The 21,206-nt window shown below is 36.2% G+C and overlaps 1 protein-coding gene across 4 annotated transcripts in view; it reads left to right on the top strand.

Moving 5' to 3' along the window:
• eef1db (eukaryotic translation elongation factor 1 delta b (guanine nucleotide exchange protein)) overlaps positions 1-21,206 on the top strand; it is a 41,330-nt gene that overhangs the window by 1,323 nt on the left and 18,801 nt on the right. For 3 of the 4 annotated variants that reach the window (XM_051929202.1, XM_051929201.1, XM_051929200.1), the window contains exons 1-3: positions 4,139-4,149; positions 8,085-9,406; positions 16,989-17,121. In XM_051929202.1, coding sequence (XP_051785162.1) covers positions 8,085-9,406; positions 16,989-17,121 — 1,455 coding nt within the window. In that variant the 5' untranslated portion in view covers positions 4,139-4,149. Of the gene's footprint in view, positions 1-4,138; positions 4,150-8,084; positions 9,407-16,988; positions 17,122-21,206 lie in introns of those variants that run through there. The other variant, XM_028804249.2, reaches the window with a different exon arrangement.

The raw sequence follows: 21,206 nt of genomic DNA, 5'->3' as shown, positions 1-21,206 counted from the left end.
CACAGAAAAATCTTTTGAGTCAAAGGTGATAAATGGTTAGGACTTTCTTTTCATAGACATGCTACAAACGGCCCTTTTCCAGTACATTGTAAAACTACTTGCCAGAGTTGAGATCCCGGAAACATGAGGGCTGTTGAAGCAATGAAATGTTCTTGTCACATCTCCATGAACATTTGTTATCAAAGAGCCTAGTGACATGATATATTGTTATCCTGAAACAGTCCATCTGAATAAGGAATAAACTTTACCCATTATGGGATTAACTTGGGAAGCAATGGTGTTCAGATATGCCTTGCCGTTCATGTGCCCTTTAGTGGTTATTGGGGGCCCAGATGTGTGCCAGGAAAACATTTTCCTAACACCATTTGCAGTGCCACCACCAGCCTGTATTGTTAACTCCAAACGGGGTGGCTGCATGGACTTCTGCTACTAGCTCGAGATTCTCATCTGTTCATTACCAAGATGTAAAATGGTCCGGAATTCTTAAGTTTATTTTCTTAGATTCTTTTATCCAAAGTGACTTGAAAAACAGGTTATTATAATCAAGTAACCATCAGCCTGGGAGGACTGTTTGATATCAAGTATTACAGGACAAGACTAAACGGAGCCCAACTCTAGAATGGGTAAGGGGAAACCTTATGCAACCCCCAAAACATGACTGTTTTCCTTTGTCATGCCATCCGTCCGTTTAGTACACAAGTACCCAAGATTACAAAGTTGATCTTTTCTATTGAAGCTCTCAGAACATAATGCAAGCTTGATACAGTTCTTAGTTACAAAAACCTAGCCCCTAATCAGTTACACAGAAATTCACCAAACATGAGGGTCTTCAAATGTTTTTTAAACACAATGAGGGAGGCAGAATTTCAAATGGAGGTGGACATCTTGTTTCACCAGCAAGGAGCTACACGTGAAAAGAGCTGGATTGAAATTTGATGTAACCAGACGCTGTTTATCAGTAGACCTGAGTGGTCGAGAAGGAGTGTATTACTTTATGAGCGTCATTTATGTATATACACATAAATCAAGTAATAATAGCCATTAGCAATACTAAAACATTAGAACACTCTTGGCGAGAACAGGCCATTCAGCCCAACAAAGCTCACCAGTCCTATCCACTTATTTCTTCCAAAAAAACATCAAGTTGAGTTTTGAAAGTCCCTAAAGTCTTACTGTCTGCCACACTACTTGGTCGCTTATTCCAAGTGTCTATCGTTCTTTGTGTTAAGAAAAACTTTCTAATGTTTGTGCGAAATTTACCCTTAGCAAGTTTCCAACTGTGTCCCCATGTTCTTGATGAACTCATTTTTAAATAACAGTCTCGATCCACTGTACTGATTCCCTTCATAATTTTAAACACTTCAATCATGTCACCTCTTAATCTTCTTTTGCTTAAACTGTATAGGCTCAGTTCTTTTAATCTTTCCTCATAATTCAACCCCTGTAGCCCTGGAATCAGCCTAGTCGCTCTTCTCTGGACCTTTTCTAGCGCTGCAATGACCATTTTGTAGCCTGGACACCTAAACTGTACACAGTACACAAGATGAGGCCTCATCAGTGTGTTATAAAGGTTGAGTATAACCTCCTTGGACTTGTACTCCACACACTGTGTTATACAGTATAACCTAATATTCTGTTAGCTTTCTTAATGTCTTCTGAACACAGTCTGGAAGTCGATAGCTTAGAGTCCACTATGACTCCTAAATCCTTCTCATAAGGTGTACTCTCGATTTTCCCACCTCCTGTTGTGTATTCAAACCTAACATTTTTACTTCCTATGTGTAATACTTTACATTTACTGACGTTAAATTTCATCTGCCACAAATCTGCCCAAGCCTGTATGCTATCCCAACTCCTTCTGTAATGATATAATGGATTCCAAATGATCTGCTTATCCACCTATCTTGGTATCATCTGCAAACTTAACCAGCTTGTTACTTATATTCCTATGTAAATCATTTATATATATTAAAAATAGCAGTGGCCCTAGCACTGACCCCAGTGGAACACCACTCTTAATATTCGCCAATTCTGAAGAGGTTCCTCACACCATCACCCTCTGCCTCCTGTGTCTGAGCCAATTCTGCACCCATCTAAAAACATCACCCTGAACTCCCACTTCTTTTAATTTGATGCTCAACTTCTCATGTGGCACCTTATCAAATGCTTTCTGAAAGTCAAGATAAATAATATCGTACCCTTTTGTTGCCTTCTCATAGAATGTTAGTAGTACTAGGGTGTTGTACCGTGTTAACCATTGTGAATGTAAAGAAAAGCCAAGCAAAATGACACAATTGACAAATGACAATTACATCTTGCCTGAAGAAGGGGCCTGAGTTGCCTCGAAAGCTTGCATACTGTAATCTTTTTAGTTAGCCAACAGCATGTTAGTAAAACACAACCTCCCTCTTCTGAACCAATGCTGACTGTTCAGAATAACTCCTGTCCTTGCCAGGTGTTGCTCAATCTTATCCTTAATATATACATTGACTGCTGTGTAGGCATGCTTCAAGGATCAAACATCTTTTTCCCTCTCCTAAATTGTCCATTTTTGATGTTTCTGTGCCTGCTGGGGATGTGCTTTCTTGATTTTTTGTTGACAGAATTGGCACCATACATGATCTGAATACATGGTGCTTTCTAAGAGGACATTCTATATAGTAGTTTTGAAATTCCATGTGATTTGCCTAATTGTGGCCAGTCTGTTTCCTTGAATGATCAGTGCCATTTATCTTCGAACTCATTGGTTCACAGGCAGTTCTAATCTTAATCCAGATTTCGCACCATTCTCAGTAACCCTTGAAATGGTTGTGCATAACCAGTGATGCACAGCCTTTTGGCAGATGTTAGATCTGTCACCTCTAGCACCATCTGTCATGCTATGTTAAAAGTTCCTAAGGTGTAACTCCTTTTTTTAACAGTTCCCCCGTACAACCAAGTTATAACTGATGATAGAATTGCTGGTCTGACAGATTTACTGTATACTGCTATTTCTCAACATATGACATTATGGAATTTAGAATTAATATGAAGGCTGGATCTATACCTAATAAATTGACAGCTATGTGCATTTGTATGAATGGCTGTCAGTAAGTGTATGTGTGTATGGTTAAACACTTAAGATGAGTACTGCCACAAAAAAAAAATGCTTGGAAAGAGGAAAAGACCCTAAATACATTAGAGTACATTTTGGACAGAAATGGGAGCACCATGGATTGGGATGCAGAATGTATCTTTATTCTTTTTGTATTTGCCCAAAATCTTTTAACAGAAGGTTTGGTCTTAAGGGTAGGTTATTCTCTACAGTGATGGGCATGATGCATTTAGTATTCAGTAATTTATAAAGCATTATGAAAGTGCACATTCATTGTGGTTTTAAATGTACATCATGCAGAACCTCATTACATGTTTGCAAATTGTTGATTATACATGGGGTCTTTTTTCCCCCCACTTCTTTTATAAATCGGAATACTGAATTGTGCATTAAGGGCCCATTTATATCATCATCAGTTAACAGTGACTACAGTATAATGACAATACCTCTTCTACCTAATAGTATTTTAACATGGAGTTTTCACAGGATATGGCTACTTTTGGCATCTACCTCTTAAAGCTTGAAACGTGTTTGTAAGTAGAGCACATTTTGAAATTGCTTGGTTCAAATTATTGATAATTAAGTCTCATGCGGTAGTCAGACTGCTTTTTTGGTTTTAGAGTTTTTTTTCTTTTTTAAATAATTTTAAATAATCTCTGTTGATCGTTGCAGTCTTTTTGTGATTTTGTGATTCATTTTGTTAAAGATTTAAATGTACCTGAAACATTCATATTCTAGTGCAGTGTAAAGTAATGACTTTTTGCAGTTTACATATCAGTTGTCATTCTAGAAGAGTTCACTTAGGTAAGCAGTATATAGTGTGAAAAGTTGAAATGGGATTTTGCTCATTTATTTTTAAGATGTTGTACTGTCCTGCTAAAAGGTGGGTCTCAATGGTGCATTTCTTAAATAGCACATATAGTCTGTACCAGTTTGCATAAGTTCGTTTCATGCCTAGAAAACAATTACTGTAATTCTGTTCTTGAATTTTGTATCCCTTCTAATCATATTTGTACATCTTTTTTCTTCTGCTTTCAAGGAAGATCCAAGGTAAGGTGTGCACTTTCCATAATGCTCTGAAAGAACACTCCTTTATATTTTAAGTAGCTCTATGCTAAGATGCATTATTGGAGTGAAATGGATTAGTACAGCTCTAAAGAGTCCGTGAGAGATGGGTAGATCTCATTAAATTAATTTTTAACAATTTAATATGTTAGCTACATAAGGTGTAGTGTATACAGAAGTTTATTTCTTACTGTATGAGGATGAAAACTGTTGACTAAGTTTGTTGTTGCAAAGAAGTGGAGTCAAACATTTAATCACCTTAAAAATAATTTTAATTGTTTTTAATTTTTTAATTAACTCTTCTGTCGGTAATGCTTCAGCATTTCTTTTTGAGGATTTCTTAGTCTTTGCAAGGTTTTGATTTTATATATTTTGCATTTATTAATTATTAGAAGCTATGGTAACCTAAATAATATAGCACTGATTATTTTTCTAAACTAGCTGATTATTACTGAGGAATGATTTTTCTTTTCTTTGCAACAATCGAGTACATCTTTTTTTTTTTCTTTTTACTGAAAGGGCTAAAAGCTGAATGTCATTTGCATGTTTCAATCCAACATCACGTACCATTATGTGTATTTTGTATCTTAATATTTTGTTTTGACTGTTCATTTCATTTTTTTTTTGTTTGTCTATAAACATAAAACGTCTCTGCATTATGCGTTGCATTTTAAGAAACTGCCTTCCATTGTTGAAATGGTAGTTTGGTGCCCATTTAATCCAAAGTTCTTATTATCAAATATTATGTGCTACATGTTTATATTGACATCTTTCATTATATTACATTGGGTTTGATCCAAGTGTTTTGAAGATCTTTTATTTCAACAATGGTTTTTGCAATTGATACATGTTGAGCATCCCTAATTTGAAATATCTGGGACCAGTAGTACTTTTGAATATTTTCATCATTTGGAATATCTGAATATATATAATATGATATTTTTGGTTTTGAACCCAAGTCTAAACACCACATTTATGTTTTGTATACATAGGATGAAGTTAATTTTATACAATATTTTTTAATATTTTTGTGCATGAAACAAAGTTTGTGCAGAGTAGCATAAGCCGAATACCTGTATCAGCTGTTAAGCAACAATAACAATAAACGTTGGGGTTTCCCTCTCCACCTGCGATGCTGTGCTTTAATTAACAGGTTACTGTATGCAGAGAATAAGCAAAAATCTCAATGAGTAATGCATATACATATAATATCTTGTGTAATATGCACAAATTGAACTAATTTTAATTCACTAAAAATTGGGGTACACATGATACACGAGACATAATTTTAAAGCAATAGTTTCTTACATAAATCAACATAAAATGTCTGTTGCTGTGTGCAGTCCTCTTGTCACTGTGCGTTCGGTGTGTCTGGCTGCAGTGGCAGTGCAGGGGGTTTGATATGGGGTTTGCGGCTGCCGGGCTGTTTTCTGAAAAGCACACAAAGCAGTGGTTTCACATACAAATAAACAAAAAAACAAATGTTGCTGGTTCTGTGGCAACTCTTGCTGCGTATTCACCATATCTGGCTGCAGCGGATGCGCAGCGAACAACATAGTCTGGTTTGTACCTCTTGGAATTGTAATTGGCGGTCCTTCCAGGCAAATGTTGCCGTAGGTGCATCAGCTGCACAAACGTATTCAGCACCGTGATCAGCTGGAGACCGGTCAGCTGATGTCGGTATGCTGGTACCTCACTTTCATTTTCGATCTCAATGTCCAGGTTACTTGTACCCAAATCAGAGTCTGACAAGTCAGATTCCAATTCAGAATAATAAAATATATGCAAAACATTGTCCACTGAATATTTTGCTTTGCACATTTGCTTCACTTTTTTTCAACGTTTAATACAGCTGATTATCACCCTCACCCCTCCTGTTGACCAAAGTCAACATCTGTCCAAACCCTAACCCAAAAATCTTGAAAGTTAAGGTTTCACATTAGATATGAATTTCTTTTTTTACCTGCAAATTATGGGATAAATCAGTATATGCATTATATGTGAGATTTTACAGTAGATCTGGCAGTGACAATGGCTGATAACAAACCTGCACAAGCAGAGCATCAGAGACTTTTCTAAGCTTTTTTTTTTTTTGTGTGCCATGCTGCACTCATGAACAGCCATGCAACTGTTATTATGCCTTTCATCCTTCAACCAAGTGGTGCTTAGTGTTGCTTGATAATTCATGGGGGAACCGGCCCAACTTCCACTTGTGTAGTGGTGCATCATACCCTTTGAAATTCATATCGGTTGTAAACAGTATGTAGAAGCTCTTGTGTTATTGACATCTGCTTATCAGTTTTTTAAAAATAGTGTGAACATTGGTCAGATCCTTACAGAAGCAAGTGGAATTTTCAACTTGTAGCATCATTTCAGAGCTCAAAAGGTTTTAGATTAGGGATGCTGAACCTGTATTGCTGCATAGATATGTAACGTGTCCATTTTTCTTTTGAGTTTCTGATCCTGATTTTCATTTATGTAAAACTTTACAATTGTTTAAATCTTTTCTTAGACCAGGTAATGTTTCTGTTCAGTTGTTTTGAATGTAAACAATTTTATTTAACAATTGTTAAAGCGATTTTGCTCAAGATTCTTGTTAAATCTCACATTTTACTAAATCTTCATGTAGTGAACAAAAATCTTGTGCTTCCCAGATTAAAAATATTGGAGCTAATGGTGTAGGTGTCCTACACTTGAAATGTGCATGGCTTTATTTATTTATTTACACATACTTTTTTATGCAGTTTATACACCTGTATTACACATGCATATTCCCTTTATACACTTATGTTGTACATTGCAATATCTTACTGTTGCAAATTAGAATTGAAAAGGAGATATGTTATAACATGAACATATGCTACTGCCAGAGCTGCAGAGAATTGGTGTATGTAGTCCTTAAAGAGATACCATCATGGTATATGTTAGGTCAAAAATGATCTGAAAAAGTATGTGCATTAAACTACACATTTTCAATTAAATATGAAGTTGGCTGAAAGCCCTTTCTTTTTCAGTTTTTCTTTTGTTACTGATGTAGATTCTAAATGCACTTCCTCCATGCTATGCACCTTTATTCATTTCCTTTAGACATTTATTCATTTACTTTAAACACAGTTTTTTAAAATACCCAGTGGGAGAGTATTGCAGACCTAGAGTAAAGGATGTATTTAATTTTTTTCCAGTTGATTTGTTTTTTGGTTTGCTGATAATTTATTCAGTGCCACACGATAAATGTCCCAAAACCTAATCACACATTTAAAAAAAGAATGCAAGTTCTATCTCTGTAAATGAGATTATAGTCTTAAAAATATAGCTTTTACAGGATCTTATGTTTTGGTTTAAAAAAATTTGTTAAATTTTCCTGAGTTCTGACTTTGACATCATGGTGAAACTGCGTTAGGGGAATGCAGTTCCAACCAGGCCCCTGGTTATATGTATTTTTGTACATTTTTATTCCAGGTCGGTTTTCTCCTTAGACTACAGTTCTCTCCTGCATCTCAAAGGCTTGCATGTTAGGTTAATTGGCAATTCCCAATTGGCCTATTTTAGGAATGTCTGGGAAAGAGCTCAGTGATATGTGGTGATGAGATGTTTCCAGCTTCCTACAAACCTTTGAATGAAAATTGATAGAACAATTTATTCTAATACACAATTTAAATATATCATTTTTGGCAATTTCTTTTGTGCATTTTTATGTGTAAGGAAAAATTGGATTTGAAACTTTTAATATAACTTAGGCATATTCTCATATTAATATACAATTACTATTATTATTTATAGGAATGAATTTGCATTCTTACATTTCTCTTAGATCAAACCCAAAAAAAGTGCTGTATGTGCATGTTACTTGGTTGTAGCCATATCCTGTCACTGTGCTTGTGTTCTCTGGTTTTCATTTTTTCTCTTTAATGCTGCAATTTGGAAGATGAAGATGCAAAAACACCCATTTCTATTGGAAACTGTATGGATGGACAAGCTAAAGTATGACGAAGCTGAAAAGCTTTATTATGAGGGACTTGCATCTTTGGCAGCTGTGATGGAGCAACCACAAAACCTGGCTAATTCTGTGAAAGACTTGAACAAGGTAGATGACAGTTCCTTAGTTTCTTCCACCGAAAGCAGCAGTCCAGATGGGGAATATAAAAAGGTAATAAAGAAACAGAAAAGAAAGAAGATGTCACAGAGAGTAAAAAGTCAGTTGGATCAACAGGAGATAATGCTGCTTGGCATGCGTGAAGACACTATTTGGTTTAAAAAATCGCAGTATGATGCAGCTGAGAGTATGTATCAGAAAAGACTTGCTTCTGCTTTTCATCTGTCTCCTAACTCAGATTTGCACAACCAGAGTAGATTAAATGATATTCCCCAAGCAGCAGCATGCAACCATAGTGATTTGGTTGCCTGTCATCATGTTGTTAAAACTGTCTGGATTAATAAACAAATATTTGATGATGCTGAGTGCAGTTTTATGGAAAGAACACTATCCATTCCAGATTATTTACCAGTTGAATCTTTTCCTGTTAACTTGCCATCTGCAGAAAGAACTCCTGATGAAGGGTACATGTCTGGAGCGCCAACCCCAATAATGCAAGGATTTCCTTTGACTGCTAATTCAAACTTAAATGCAGTAGGCCTAAGTCATCCAATTAATGGCCTGCCACATTTCTCTGTTTGTCTTCAAGAGCTTCTCTCTGGTGTTTGGATAGAGAAACCAGTATATGATCTTGCGGAAAAGACTTTCTATGAAAACCTGTATGATGGACCACCATCTCTATCATCTAAGCAAGTTGGGAAGAAAAAAAGCAAAACTGCCAAAAGTCATGAGACTAACATGGAAATGGATTTAAATGAGGCTGGAGGAAGCAGTGATATTTTTGGCGATGCTATTGGAATGGAACGCAGTATTTCTAACATAAAGCACAAATCAGTAAAATCTGATAGCTGTTGTAACCGTTTACCAGACGAGTCGGTAGGAAAGAAAAACGGCAGTAAAAAGGTTTCATTTGAAGGGGAGAAACACACACAAGGCAGGAGTGGAGGCTCATGTGGTGCTCTACCTTTTTCACAGGAGGACTTTCCTTCCACATTTCAGTGTTTCCTCCATTCAGATAGTGAGTATATTTGGCTGAGGAAATCTCAATTTGATGCTGCAGAGAAGAATTTTTACGAGGCTGTTGTGGATAATTCAAGCAAGAAAGCTTCATCAACGTCTAGGACACCTCCAGCTGCACGTTGTCAGATGACAAAGTAGGGCAGTTTTATGTTTTTATAATTTGGGTTTAACAAGAAATCTTTTCAGCCAAACATTGAATATTATTAAAAAAAATTGTGAATTGTAAATACAGTGGTGTTTGAAAGTTTGTGAACCCTTCAGAATTTTCCATATTCCTGCATAAATATGACTGAGTAGATATGGAGAACCCAGCTGAACAAATGAGACAAATGTATCATACTTCATCATTTATTTATTGAGGAAAATCATCCAGTATTACTTATCTGTGAGTAGCAAAAGTATGTGACCCCCTCTTGTAGAAAAACTGTAGCTAAACATTTCCGGTAGGTCATGATCAGTCCTGTATAATGGCTTGGTGGAATTTTAGCCCATTCCTCCATACAGAACTATCTCAACTCAGATGTTGCTGGGTTTCCTCAAATGAAATGCACACTTCATGTCCTTCCACAACATTTCTATTGTGGAGGTCAGGACTGTTGAATTGGCCATTCCAAAACCTTTATTTTATTCTTCTTCAGCCACTCTTTGGTAGAACAACTTGTATGCCTGGGGTGGTTGTCTTGCTGCATGACCCAGTTTCTCTTGAGATTTAGTCCACAGACAGATGTCCTGACATTGTCCTTTAGAATTCGCTGGTATCATTTAAAATTAATTTTCTTGTCCACAATGGCAAGCTGTTCTGGCCCAGACACAGCAAAACAAGCCCAAAACATGATACTACCAACACACATCACAGATGTGATGAGGTTCTCATGCTGTAATGTAGTGTTTTTCTTTCTCCATACTTAACACTTCTCATTTCATCCAAAAACTTCTATTTTGATCTCATCTGTCCATAAAAGATTACTCCAGTAGCTTTTAAGCTTATCCACATGTTCTTCAGCAAACTGTAGATAGGCAGCAGTGTTTTTGGACTTGTTAACATTAAGCAATGTGAGAAAGGCTTTTAGTTTCTTAGAAGTTACCCTTGGTTCTTTTGTAACCTTTTATATACCTTGCCTTTGGAGTGATCTTTGTTGGTTGACCACTCCTGGGTAGAGTTACAATACTCATAAACTTGCATTTGTACAAAATCTGTTTGACTGGATTGGTGCAATCCAAACTCTTTATAGAGATGATTTTGTAGCCTTTCCCAGCACGTTGAGCATCAACAATGTCCTTTGTCCATGGCATGCATGATACAGTGATACTGCACAAACATGTTTGATGATGAAGCCCTTCGTATTACCCTGTTCTTTTAATATGAACGTGGTGACCATACACACCTGACTCTTATCTCACATTTAAATTACCTGCTAGCTTCACATACATACATACTTCACATGCTTTTGCCACTCACAGATATGTAATATTGGGTGATTTTCCTCAATAAATAAATGACCAAGTATGATATTTTGGTCTCATTTGTTTAGCTGGGTTCTCAATACCTACTACTTGGACTTGTATATGCAGTAATATGGACAATTCTTATGAGTTCAATATCTTTCAAGGACCACTGTATATACTGCATTGCAGTCATACACTTTTCTTAAAGTAATGGCTGCAGGTTTACATTGCATGTTTATTCAGGCAATGTTTTTGAACTGTCTTAGCTCCTTTTTTCCATTCCCCTCTACTCAGTTTTGTAGATAAATTGATCCATAGTAGGTACTTTTTCAGTGTTTGTTCAGGAGCAATGGAGTGGCTCTTCTACAGATCACATGAAAGTTACATATTAGATTGATCGGTCTATTCCTCTGAGATATAGATGAAACAAAACCTGTCCATCAGCAGAGTGGTGTGAAAGAGTAAATGTTTAGAGTGAGTTTAAATGATTTTGGAACCCTTAAAAGCATCTATTCACAAAATGTAAAAAATTCTTGCCTTGTGTTTGCATCTAGGTGGGAGACCAAATTATACACCATTATAGCATTTTAATTCTACCTAGGAGATGTAGGAAGGTGTTGTACCAGGAGTACACTGGATTCCTGGAAGTATGGAATCATTCTCTGATTATCTGATTTGTTACAATGAAAACCTTCAGCCGCTGTAATATAATTGACAGTTGTAGGAAAAGCATTAATAAGATCATTTCCTTCACACTTTTTACAGAGAGAGGTTATGTTTATTATTAACTGTAATTTTTGATATTTTGTAGAGAGGTTAAAAGTTTTGTCTGAAATCTATCATGATTTGAATACCCCAGTAAGTTCATGCAGTGGAAGCATTTTTGATGTAACGCAACTACAGTACGTGCAGCTAGGAATGTTAAAGGAACCAATACTTTCAGTGCCAGTCTATAGTAATGTTCCCAAAACACACAAGCTTTGTTTCAGTTTTGAATGACAATTGGTACTGCATTCATGTGTCACTGCACGTAAACAAATTACTCAAGAAGGCAAAGTAATGCGCAAGAAAAACATAAATAAGAATTACACATAAAAACGGTTTCTAATTGGTTTTGTACAGTTTGCAGTCATGAAAGAAACATTGCATGCACTATTCACTGTGCATTCCAGGATTTTGTGACATTTGAAAATTGAATCAGTTTGACTTGTGCATTAATCTTTAGCTTGTTTTTACCAAGCTAATGATGCAAATATAATTTCAGCTGTTACAAACCTAAAAGCGGGGATGCTCTGACAAACCAGATTTTAAAAACATTAACACTTTAAAAAGTTTTTAAAATTAAAATACCCAAAATTATCTTGGAATACACTAATTCAACAGTGCAAAGTTAGTAATGTGTAAATTTTCATATTTATTAAGTAGTGTTTTTCAGTGCCTGGAATGAAAATATCAAGAGAATAAATCTGTAATGTGCACATGGTAAGAGCAGGATAGTCCATGTGGATATCATCCTTTATAAACCCTATGCTGTAATCCCTTCAAGATTATACAATTTCCCACAGTTTTCGTTAAAAACTGGGGATCACCATGTCCATCACATATTAAATGTCAAGCACTAATTTGTAATTTGATATTTATGAATGCCAATATATTCCTTTAATGATACTTGGGTAACTTCTTGATGTTGCTGTTACTACTGTGGTAAAGTTTTTGGCAGGCAGTGAGGTATAGTGATTAAGGCTTTAGACATCCATCCCTGAGGTTGTGAGTTCAAATCCTGCTACTGACACTCTGTGACCACGAACAGGTCACTTCACCCGTCTGTGCTGTAATTGGCGGAAGAAAAAAAATGAAATAGTTCTCTCAAATAACATCAGCCAAATAAGTAAATGTATTAGTATTTATACTTTTTACATTCTATTACAGAAAATGGCACAATATTGTTCACTTTAATGGAGATTTTTGCTTCCAGTTATTGAAAGGTATTGTGAAATTTCACAGGTACTGGCATCGAATGCTAAAATTCTGGTATCGTAAAACTCTGTGCATATTATCCCACTTGAAAAAAATGCTTTGGGCTTTTTATTTTGATCAGTGAACACTATCAACAGAATGAAGTCTCCTCTCTGTGTATTTAGATTAAATTTTTCCATCTGCTAGACTGTTTTTAGTGAGATGTTTGAGTATGTGGATGAGGAAAGAGAGACACTTGGATTTTTGAAACGCTCGTGATATCTTCCTACAATAAAGATTAATTTTGAAAGTAGAAGCTATTGGCCCCAGAAGTAACCTACAAAACTGTATATCAGTTTGGTTAGCCATCAGATGACCAAGAGTACAGATAAGAGGTGAATGCTTCACAGGTGAAGACTGCTCATACCTTTAGTCCCTCAAGGTTCTGTCCTTGGACTGTGTGTTTTCCAAAAACTTGTGAAATTTGTAGATACTAAAATTGGAAGGATGGCAGATAAGTGGAAAAATCTAAACAATCTTCAGGATGCGATGAGCACTTAGAAAATGTAGTTTAATGTAGAAAAGTGCAAAGGGCTACACATAAGAAAAATTAACGTTATAAATAGAGGATGGTAGAAATTGTTTTACATGAAGCAACCTTAGAAGAGGATTTAGGGCTTTATGCTGATTCAATGTTTCTATTATCTAAACATTGTGTGGAAACCTTTATAAAGGTAAATCAAATATTAAGTTATGTTGTAAAAAGTTGACTATAAATGAAGACACTAAATATTTGAACAATATGATTTACATTATGAGGTTCTGGCCGCCATGCTCCAAAAAAGACACAGCAGCACTCAATGCGGTACTGAGGAGTGCAACCAAGTACATACAAGTATAGAGCTAATATGTGAGAGTGCTTTATTTATTGATAGTGATATTGAACTGTTAATTATTTACAATTCCTATCCAGTATTTCTGTTCAATAATTACTAAGCTTTAAATCAGCTATTGTACCTGGTGATTCATTTTAGGATGATGCTGTGTGTGTGTGTGTGTGTGTATATATATATATATATATATATATATATATATAATATGCTCACTGTATAATATAGTGAGAGAGAGATGTATATAGATATATACATATATATATACACCCTGCCCAGCCTGTTCAAATAGTCTATAACCCAACAGTTTGTACAAACTGCTTTGTTTTGTTTAAACTCTCAAAGAAAAAAAAATAATAATAATTATGTGAAAAAGTCATTCAACAAAAATATAATAAAGTATATGTATACCTTGACATAAATAGAAAAGTGCACATTACAATCTTTTTATAACTTTGATTTGAAATAGCATTTTTCTAGCTCCCTGATTTTTAACAACATCAAAAACGCATCATTACTTATTGTCTCACCTTTTACATATCCTGCCTAATCAGTTTCATTAGGGACAGATTTTTCTTCAGGAAAATTAGTATTTCAGCTGGAAGTCTGTTTAGTCTTCATTTTATTAATTATTTTGCAAGAAGTAAGGAAAATCCCCTCTGTTTTCACTCAGAAGTGTTCAAATTATTTTAAAAAATAAGGTTAAATGTTTTAAGTGCTCCACACTTTTTTTTTCTATTTTTACAGGTTTTTTTTTTCATTGTGCATTTGTAAAGCATGACATGCTTATGATTAATGCACTGTTGTTTAACCTCCTTAGCGTGAGTCCCGAGCGATACTCAGGCTCCGAAAACCGTGCTAAAAGCGTTAGTCCCAATTGTCACTCAGGCAACTGCACAAATGAGTCTTGCGTAAACGTTACAACCGAGAATCCGTAAAATGCACTTCTTTGGAGAAATTATGTTTTGACTGTTTTCACTAATTATGAAATATCTGCACTTTACCAACAATGAATACTCATCCAGCACCCAAAATGAAGAAAATTTGGGAGATATACCAGGCAATTGTAGTAAAATTTTGGGTTGTTTACATTCCAGACCATGATGTCAGCATTGATGAAAGTGTCATGGCTTATAAGGGCAGACTGTCATGGATACAGTATATCACATCAGAAAGAGCAAGATTTGGCATAAAGCTTTACGAGCTTTGTGAATCTAAAACAAAATACATTTAGAATTTGGTTCAATACACAGGGAAATGCAATTAGTACACCGTTGCTACGTCATCTGTGCTGACTTTGATAGATGCTCTGTTGGATCAAAGTAACTGTGTAACCATGGACAGTTTTTATGTTTAGCCAGAGCTGTTTAACATCTTGCTGCAAAGAAAGACCAACGCATCTGGAACATTGTGTCCTAACTATCATGGCATGCCTGAAGTCTTTGGCAGAGCTAAATTACAACGTGGTGCGCTAGTAGCTTGGCAATAGTTCTCACGCTGAAATGGAAGGAGAAGAAAGATGTTTGTTGTCTTCGCACTGTCCATAATGCAGCTACAGTCACTGTACAGGTAAAAGGCAACAAGCAGGTTACAAAGTCTTGTGCTGTGGTCGACTACAATAGCACGATGGGCAGCGTAGATCGTGCGGATCAAGAATTGACTTTCTGTCCCATTATGCGGAGACAACAAAAGAAATACTACAAAAGGTTATTTCATCATCTGGTGGAATAGTGCATTTAGAATGCGTTCGTGTTATACAAACAAAAAGCTGGCAAAACTGTATCTCATGCAGACTTGACATGCCAGATTGTAGAACAAATCTTTTGCTGCACATCCACCCGTGGTCGACCCAGCACATCATGGATCAATCCAGAGTGCCTTATTGGTAGACATTTTATTGATTATATATCTCCAACAGAAAAAAATCAAAACAAAATCCAACTCACACCTGTGTTGTGTGCTGTTCAAAAACTGATAAATCTGGAAAGAAAATCTGAAAAGAAGCACGCTGCTATTGTCCCGACTGACAATAGTACTCGTTTTGAGATTATATACTGTTTTGGCATCATTAGTAATATTATTATTACTGTTATTTTTTTTTATTCATCATCACTATTATTATTTGTATCATCATACTTTTGAGATTTAATAAAAATGTAATGGCAATAAAAAAATGCAACGCTTTTTACATGTTTTTTTGGAATAGAATTCAACGCTAAGGAGGTTAAAGAAGGACATGAACACTTGAATGAATGTCATACCTTAAAACACAGCTTTTTATAAAAATAGGATTTTGTTTGTTCACAGAAAAAACCCAGGCAAAATTATTGCCTGTGGTGGTTCAAACACGTCCAGCACAGTCATCAGTTCTATATGTTTTCCAGCTATGCTGCTTTTTGTTTGTAGAAGTAGAAGATGTAGATTAACTGCCTGCCTCTTTTATACAAATTGAAACATAGTTTTTCACACATGTAATGACCGTATTTGTTGCAGAATCGGATTGGATTCTTTCATTTCCTTTTCCCCAATGTCTGATACAAATTTTTTTTCTGTTGTTGTCCCAGCACCATACTTTTTTATCTGATTGGTTTAATCTTTACATCCCTATACTAACGGGCAAGTCCTCCTCTGACAGTCTCGGGGAATTAAATATCTTTAGAGCTGAGAACTCTGCAACAGACTACCGAGTCATTTAGTAAAACCAGAAAACCTGACAACCTTTAAAAAGTGTCTGAAGGAATTATTGGGATAGCTTCGCAATTAGTTGAGTATACAGTCTTGATTGGACTATAAGGTCTCCTCATTTTTCTAACTTACGTTGTCAACTGTAGTTTCATACATTCTGGGCTGTATGTTTAAGAATAAATTATTATACAATACATTTTTTGTTTTAAGGTAAATATATAAGTCAAAGGTTGTCCTTGTGTTACTAATTCTGGCTTAATGTTACACATTTGTACTGAAGTTTTAAAATATCTTACCCTTTTTATTAATTGAATTATTTGTTAGCAGTGTTAACAGACAGAATGTTGGCTAGTTATTGAGCAGTGATGATCATGGAGTAAAATTATACGTAAAAATGTGAGTTTCTTGCAGCAGCTGCAGTGCCAATTCAAGTTGAATGCAAAAGACCTTGTTTTTTCAATTAAAAACAAAATAGTTTAATTAAAACATTATTTTAGCTTTGTCCAGTATGTCTAAGTACACATTTACAATCAGTGCTTAACCTACACATTGAGAAACTATTGTCTCGGTTCAGATATCTTGTGGTATAATTTTGGTGGTCTCTTTCAGAAGTTAATTTTTTTTCATCAAACTATGTAAAAATTGAGATTTTTCATGTAAATTGACAGTTTTGAGGATTCAAGTTTATTCAGGAAAAAAAAACTTTTGTGGTTCTAATTAAGACATCATTTCTTTACAGCACCATGAGCACTGAATACCTCTCTCAAGAAAAGATCTGGTTCGACAAGTACCGTTACGATGACGCAGAGAGGCAATACTACGAACAGATGAATGGCCCAGTTTCTCTTGCTGTTTGTCCAAAAGTAGCTCAGGTACAATTGTTGGTTTTGGGTACATAGGAAGGTTTTAAAGAATTAATTTATGTTTATCAATTGACCATAGCTAAAAACTAGTTATAAACTGTCTCCATTTAAATGTGTGTTATAAATTAAAATTCTTGTCATACACTTTCTTGAAATGTTGGAATATTTTGCCAAAGAAGTATGTTTTTCCCCTAGGACAGTCCTGTTGATTTTCTGAAAAGTATTAGCAAAAATAAAGGGATCTATTGACAAAAATCAATATTAAATTAATGATTTACTGTATATTGAACATATTTTCTTCGTTAAAATTTAATTGTCAGAGTCTTATCGCCTCAGATGCTTATTTTAAAACTTGTTTGGGTCAAACTTGGTTCAAGCAGTTTTTCACTTAAGATTATAAATTTGGGAAAACAATTGAATTGGGCCTTAGTTGACTGTTTTGTGTTGACCTCCATTCCTTGATTTGTACATATGCAAAGTGTGGACGATATTTGTGACTGAAGACAGAGAAGAAAATTAAAATTAGTCAAAACCTTTTATTAATACATACCAAGCAAGGGTAAAATGTCAGAGAAACACAGTCCCAGGACACCGCGCTTCATCTGCCTCGAGCGCAGATGTCCTTGTTCTTTTATACCTTTCTAATCTCCTGATCGTTGACCACGTAAGCAAAAAATAGCATCCTGACTCATTGTACTTTTCCAATTTTGTAAAGTCATTACCCTAAAGGTATATTTTCTTGTCACACACATCATCAAAAGAAACTTCCAGAAAGTATACATGCTTCTTGTCACGTACGCAAAACACAAACAAGTTTCATCACTCTGTCCTATTTTCTATACACACATACATTTTGTTCAATTACATCTTTTTTTGTTTCCACACTCCTCCCTTTTTGAACAAAAATGATGTGGGCCTATATAATTCTATCTTGAAATGGTTGATGAAGGGGAAGGGGGAGAGAAAATGGAAGAAGCTATACGAGACATGCACTCATCATGTAGCACATATGCCCTTTCCATAGAGGCGGTAAAGTACTTAGATATTATATAGCAAAACAAAAGGATAATACAACAACCAACCAGGAGGAGGAGACAAAATGTCACAACCAAAGAAATAAAACAGATCTTATTCATTGTCCCCAGGATCCGAAGGAGGATGCAAACCACTGATCCCAAGGATTTGTAATGCCAGAATTAGTGGAAAGTTCTTTAGAAAGAGCAGTAAGGCCTGCCAATGCACGAGTTATTGATCCATCTGGCGCGGTATTATTTGGAATATATGTACAACAAGCATCACCAAACATAGCACAGACACCTCCCTTTTCTGCAAGTAACATGTCCAGGGCTAGACGATTCTGCCAAGTCATCAGAGAAGTACGATCAAGCTGTTCATGTATGCCTTCAATAGCGTCTTTGGTGAAATTAAGGAAACGTTGTTGGTTATATTAAAGGTAATTAATCCAGTCTACATTCTTATTGATAGTAATTTGGGGTATGATAGATTCAAAACCAGCTGCGACTTGATCCCTAGCTTTAAATCTGTCTGGGACACCCCTAGGGACTCCAATAGCATCTATGTATACTCCAGGGCCATGTAAGGAGAGGGAGGTAAGGATAACTAATTGGATTGGAGCACAGGTACCAGACCAATTAGGGGGGAAAGGTGGCAAATAATTTGGACCTACGACACATCCACCAAATATCTGATCTAGGAGTGGTTTGGGAGAGAAGAAAGAAAGACAGAACGGTGTTCAGAGAAAAGGTAACCTGAAAAGTTTGAGAACAGAAAAAAAATGGTAAATCTCCTACCCATGTCGCTCCATTAGATTTGAAACATGTATAATTTCCTTCGTGAGTTAGAAACATAGGGGTATCCATGTGACGGGTGGGGGAAAAAAGAATAGATAGATTGAACACTTTGAACTAGAGAGGGGTTTCTTGGAAGTAGTGAATAAATACAGAAGGCAGGGCAACCCCACGGGGTCAGAAATGTTAGATAATGGAAAAGGGACTGTAGCTAAATGGGGACGGGCTGCAGCACACGCATAACAATGAGAACGATTAACTTGCTTAGCTGAATAGAGAACCCACTGCAACCATCTATTCTGATCCCCATAACCAGTTTTCTACTGAAAAAATGGATGAAAAGGTGGAAATATTCATAATCTTAACAGGAGAAAAATCTGAACCAAAAGTTGGGGAGATGGGTGTGTGTGCCAGAGAATGAGGGGTGTGTTAGTAACAGGATCGTCAATCTTAATTAGAAATCTCCCTAAAGGGTCTGTTCCAGATACATATACCCCTAATACATAAATACCTGAGTTACAATGGTTGTCAGCACATACAATGAGAGGCATGTCCTTTTATGATAGAAAACCGATTTTTCAAACCGTATTTTTGGGCCTCAAAAGGTTGATAACCCCAGTTCTCAGTTCCAGTGTTAGCAAAAATCCATTGCCAGTTGTCGCAGTCACTTCCCCTCATACACACGTATTTGTCAGATCCGGTCCACTAGGCTTGTCGACCAGTCCCACAGTTGATAATAGAGCAGAAATCAAACTGCACTGATGTGGTAATTCCCAACGGGAAAGTCAAGGTGACCAGGGCAGTAGACAATTGAAAAGAAAAGCATAGTAGCACAGCAATCAAGGGTGCCATCTCTTGCAATGTGAGGCGTGAATCCAGGCAGGCAGTCCTTCAACTTTCACGGCGTGTGGTGTGGATAGAAGAATTTGGAATGATCCTCTCCTCCTAGGCTGATGCCAGTGTTTCCTCCGAGTATCTCGAACCAGGATCCAGGTGCCCAAAGGAATTGGTAAATCCTTGGAAAGGGGGCTGGTCCTCCAGGCTTGATTAACCTGCTGGTGGATTTCCTTCAACGAGGTTCGCAAACCTGCAAGACTAGAGAGAAAATCATTGGGAGAAAAGGTTTGTTAGTGTGTTTATGAGTCCAGACTCCATCAGAGAGGGACCCTTCTTTGGACCATTTTCTCCTTTCGATATCCGTGGCTGCATTCTGTAAAGAAATAATTTGATTATCAGGGTCCTGGTCATTTCTCTGTTGGAATAAAGAAATTGGTGTGTTATTATATGCAGCCTCTTTAGCAAAGTGGTCAGCTAAATCATTCCCTTTGCTAGCAGGATCCTGTTTTCCTGTGTGAGCTTAACATTTAACAATCGCTAGCTCCGATGGTTTGGTTATAACTTCTAAAAGGGATTCGATCAATTTCTGATGTTGGATGGGTTTGCCAGTACTGGTCTTAAGTTGTGCTTAAGGGTTATCTATGCAACGTACTTAAACGCGTCTTTTCCTTCATGCTTATTATTAACAAGGAAAACATACGTGCTTGAACCTTTATTCGTATCAAGTGTGCTGACCACTGCGTCACCATGCTCTTCCTTTATAGTACCTAAAATACACAACTTCCATTCATATCACAATTAGACACACACATTCATATCACAATTAGACACATTCTGCTTATCGCCAAAAAACTTGTCTCCCTTCTCATGTAATATTATTAAAAGAGCATTTTCCCTTCAAACTTGATCAGGGTTTAAAAGGAAAAATACTTTTGTATATTTACAAGCCTTAAACAAAAGTGGAGACAATTCATTTGCGCCAAACCAATTACACAAATCGATAATTATCTTTTTCAGTTTTTAGTTAGAGCTCTCCAGGACTGGTCTTAAATTCCCTTAGTTTCCATAATGTTCCATGATCATGGCAGACTCCAAAAGCATACCTGGAATCTGTATAAATTGTTACGATCTTCCCTTCGGACAGCTGACATGCTTGAGTGAGTGCTACGAGTTCAGCTGTTTTGTGCACTTAGCTTGATGAAATTTGATTTGCTTCCAGCAGGCGGTCCCCTTGGACCACTGCGTAACTGGTTGAGGGCGCTCCATTTTTCAATTGTAACATTTGACAAAGTACAGAGTACATTCTGATACTCATAGGGATCCCTTTTAATACACTCTATAACACACAAAATCACCCAAACCATTTTCAACACACTTCACCCCAGTATTATTCTATATTTACACTATATTTGGAAACAATGCAGCAAAGGAAACAGAAACAAATGGACT

Source organism: Erpetoichthys calabaricus, chromosome 6 (genome assembly GCF_900747795.2).
Source record: "Erpetoichthys calabaricus chromosome 6, fErpCal1.3, whole genome shotgun sequence".
Taxonomy (NCBI): Eukaryota; Metazoa; Chordata; class Cladistia; order Polypteriformes; family Polypteridae; genus Erpetoichthys; species Erpetoichthys calabaricus.
This window is presented reverse-complemented; position numbering and strand designations above follow the sequence as displayed.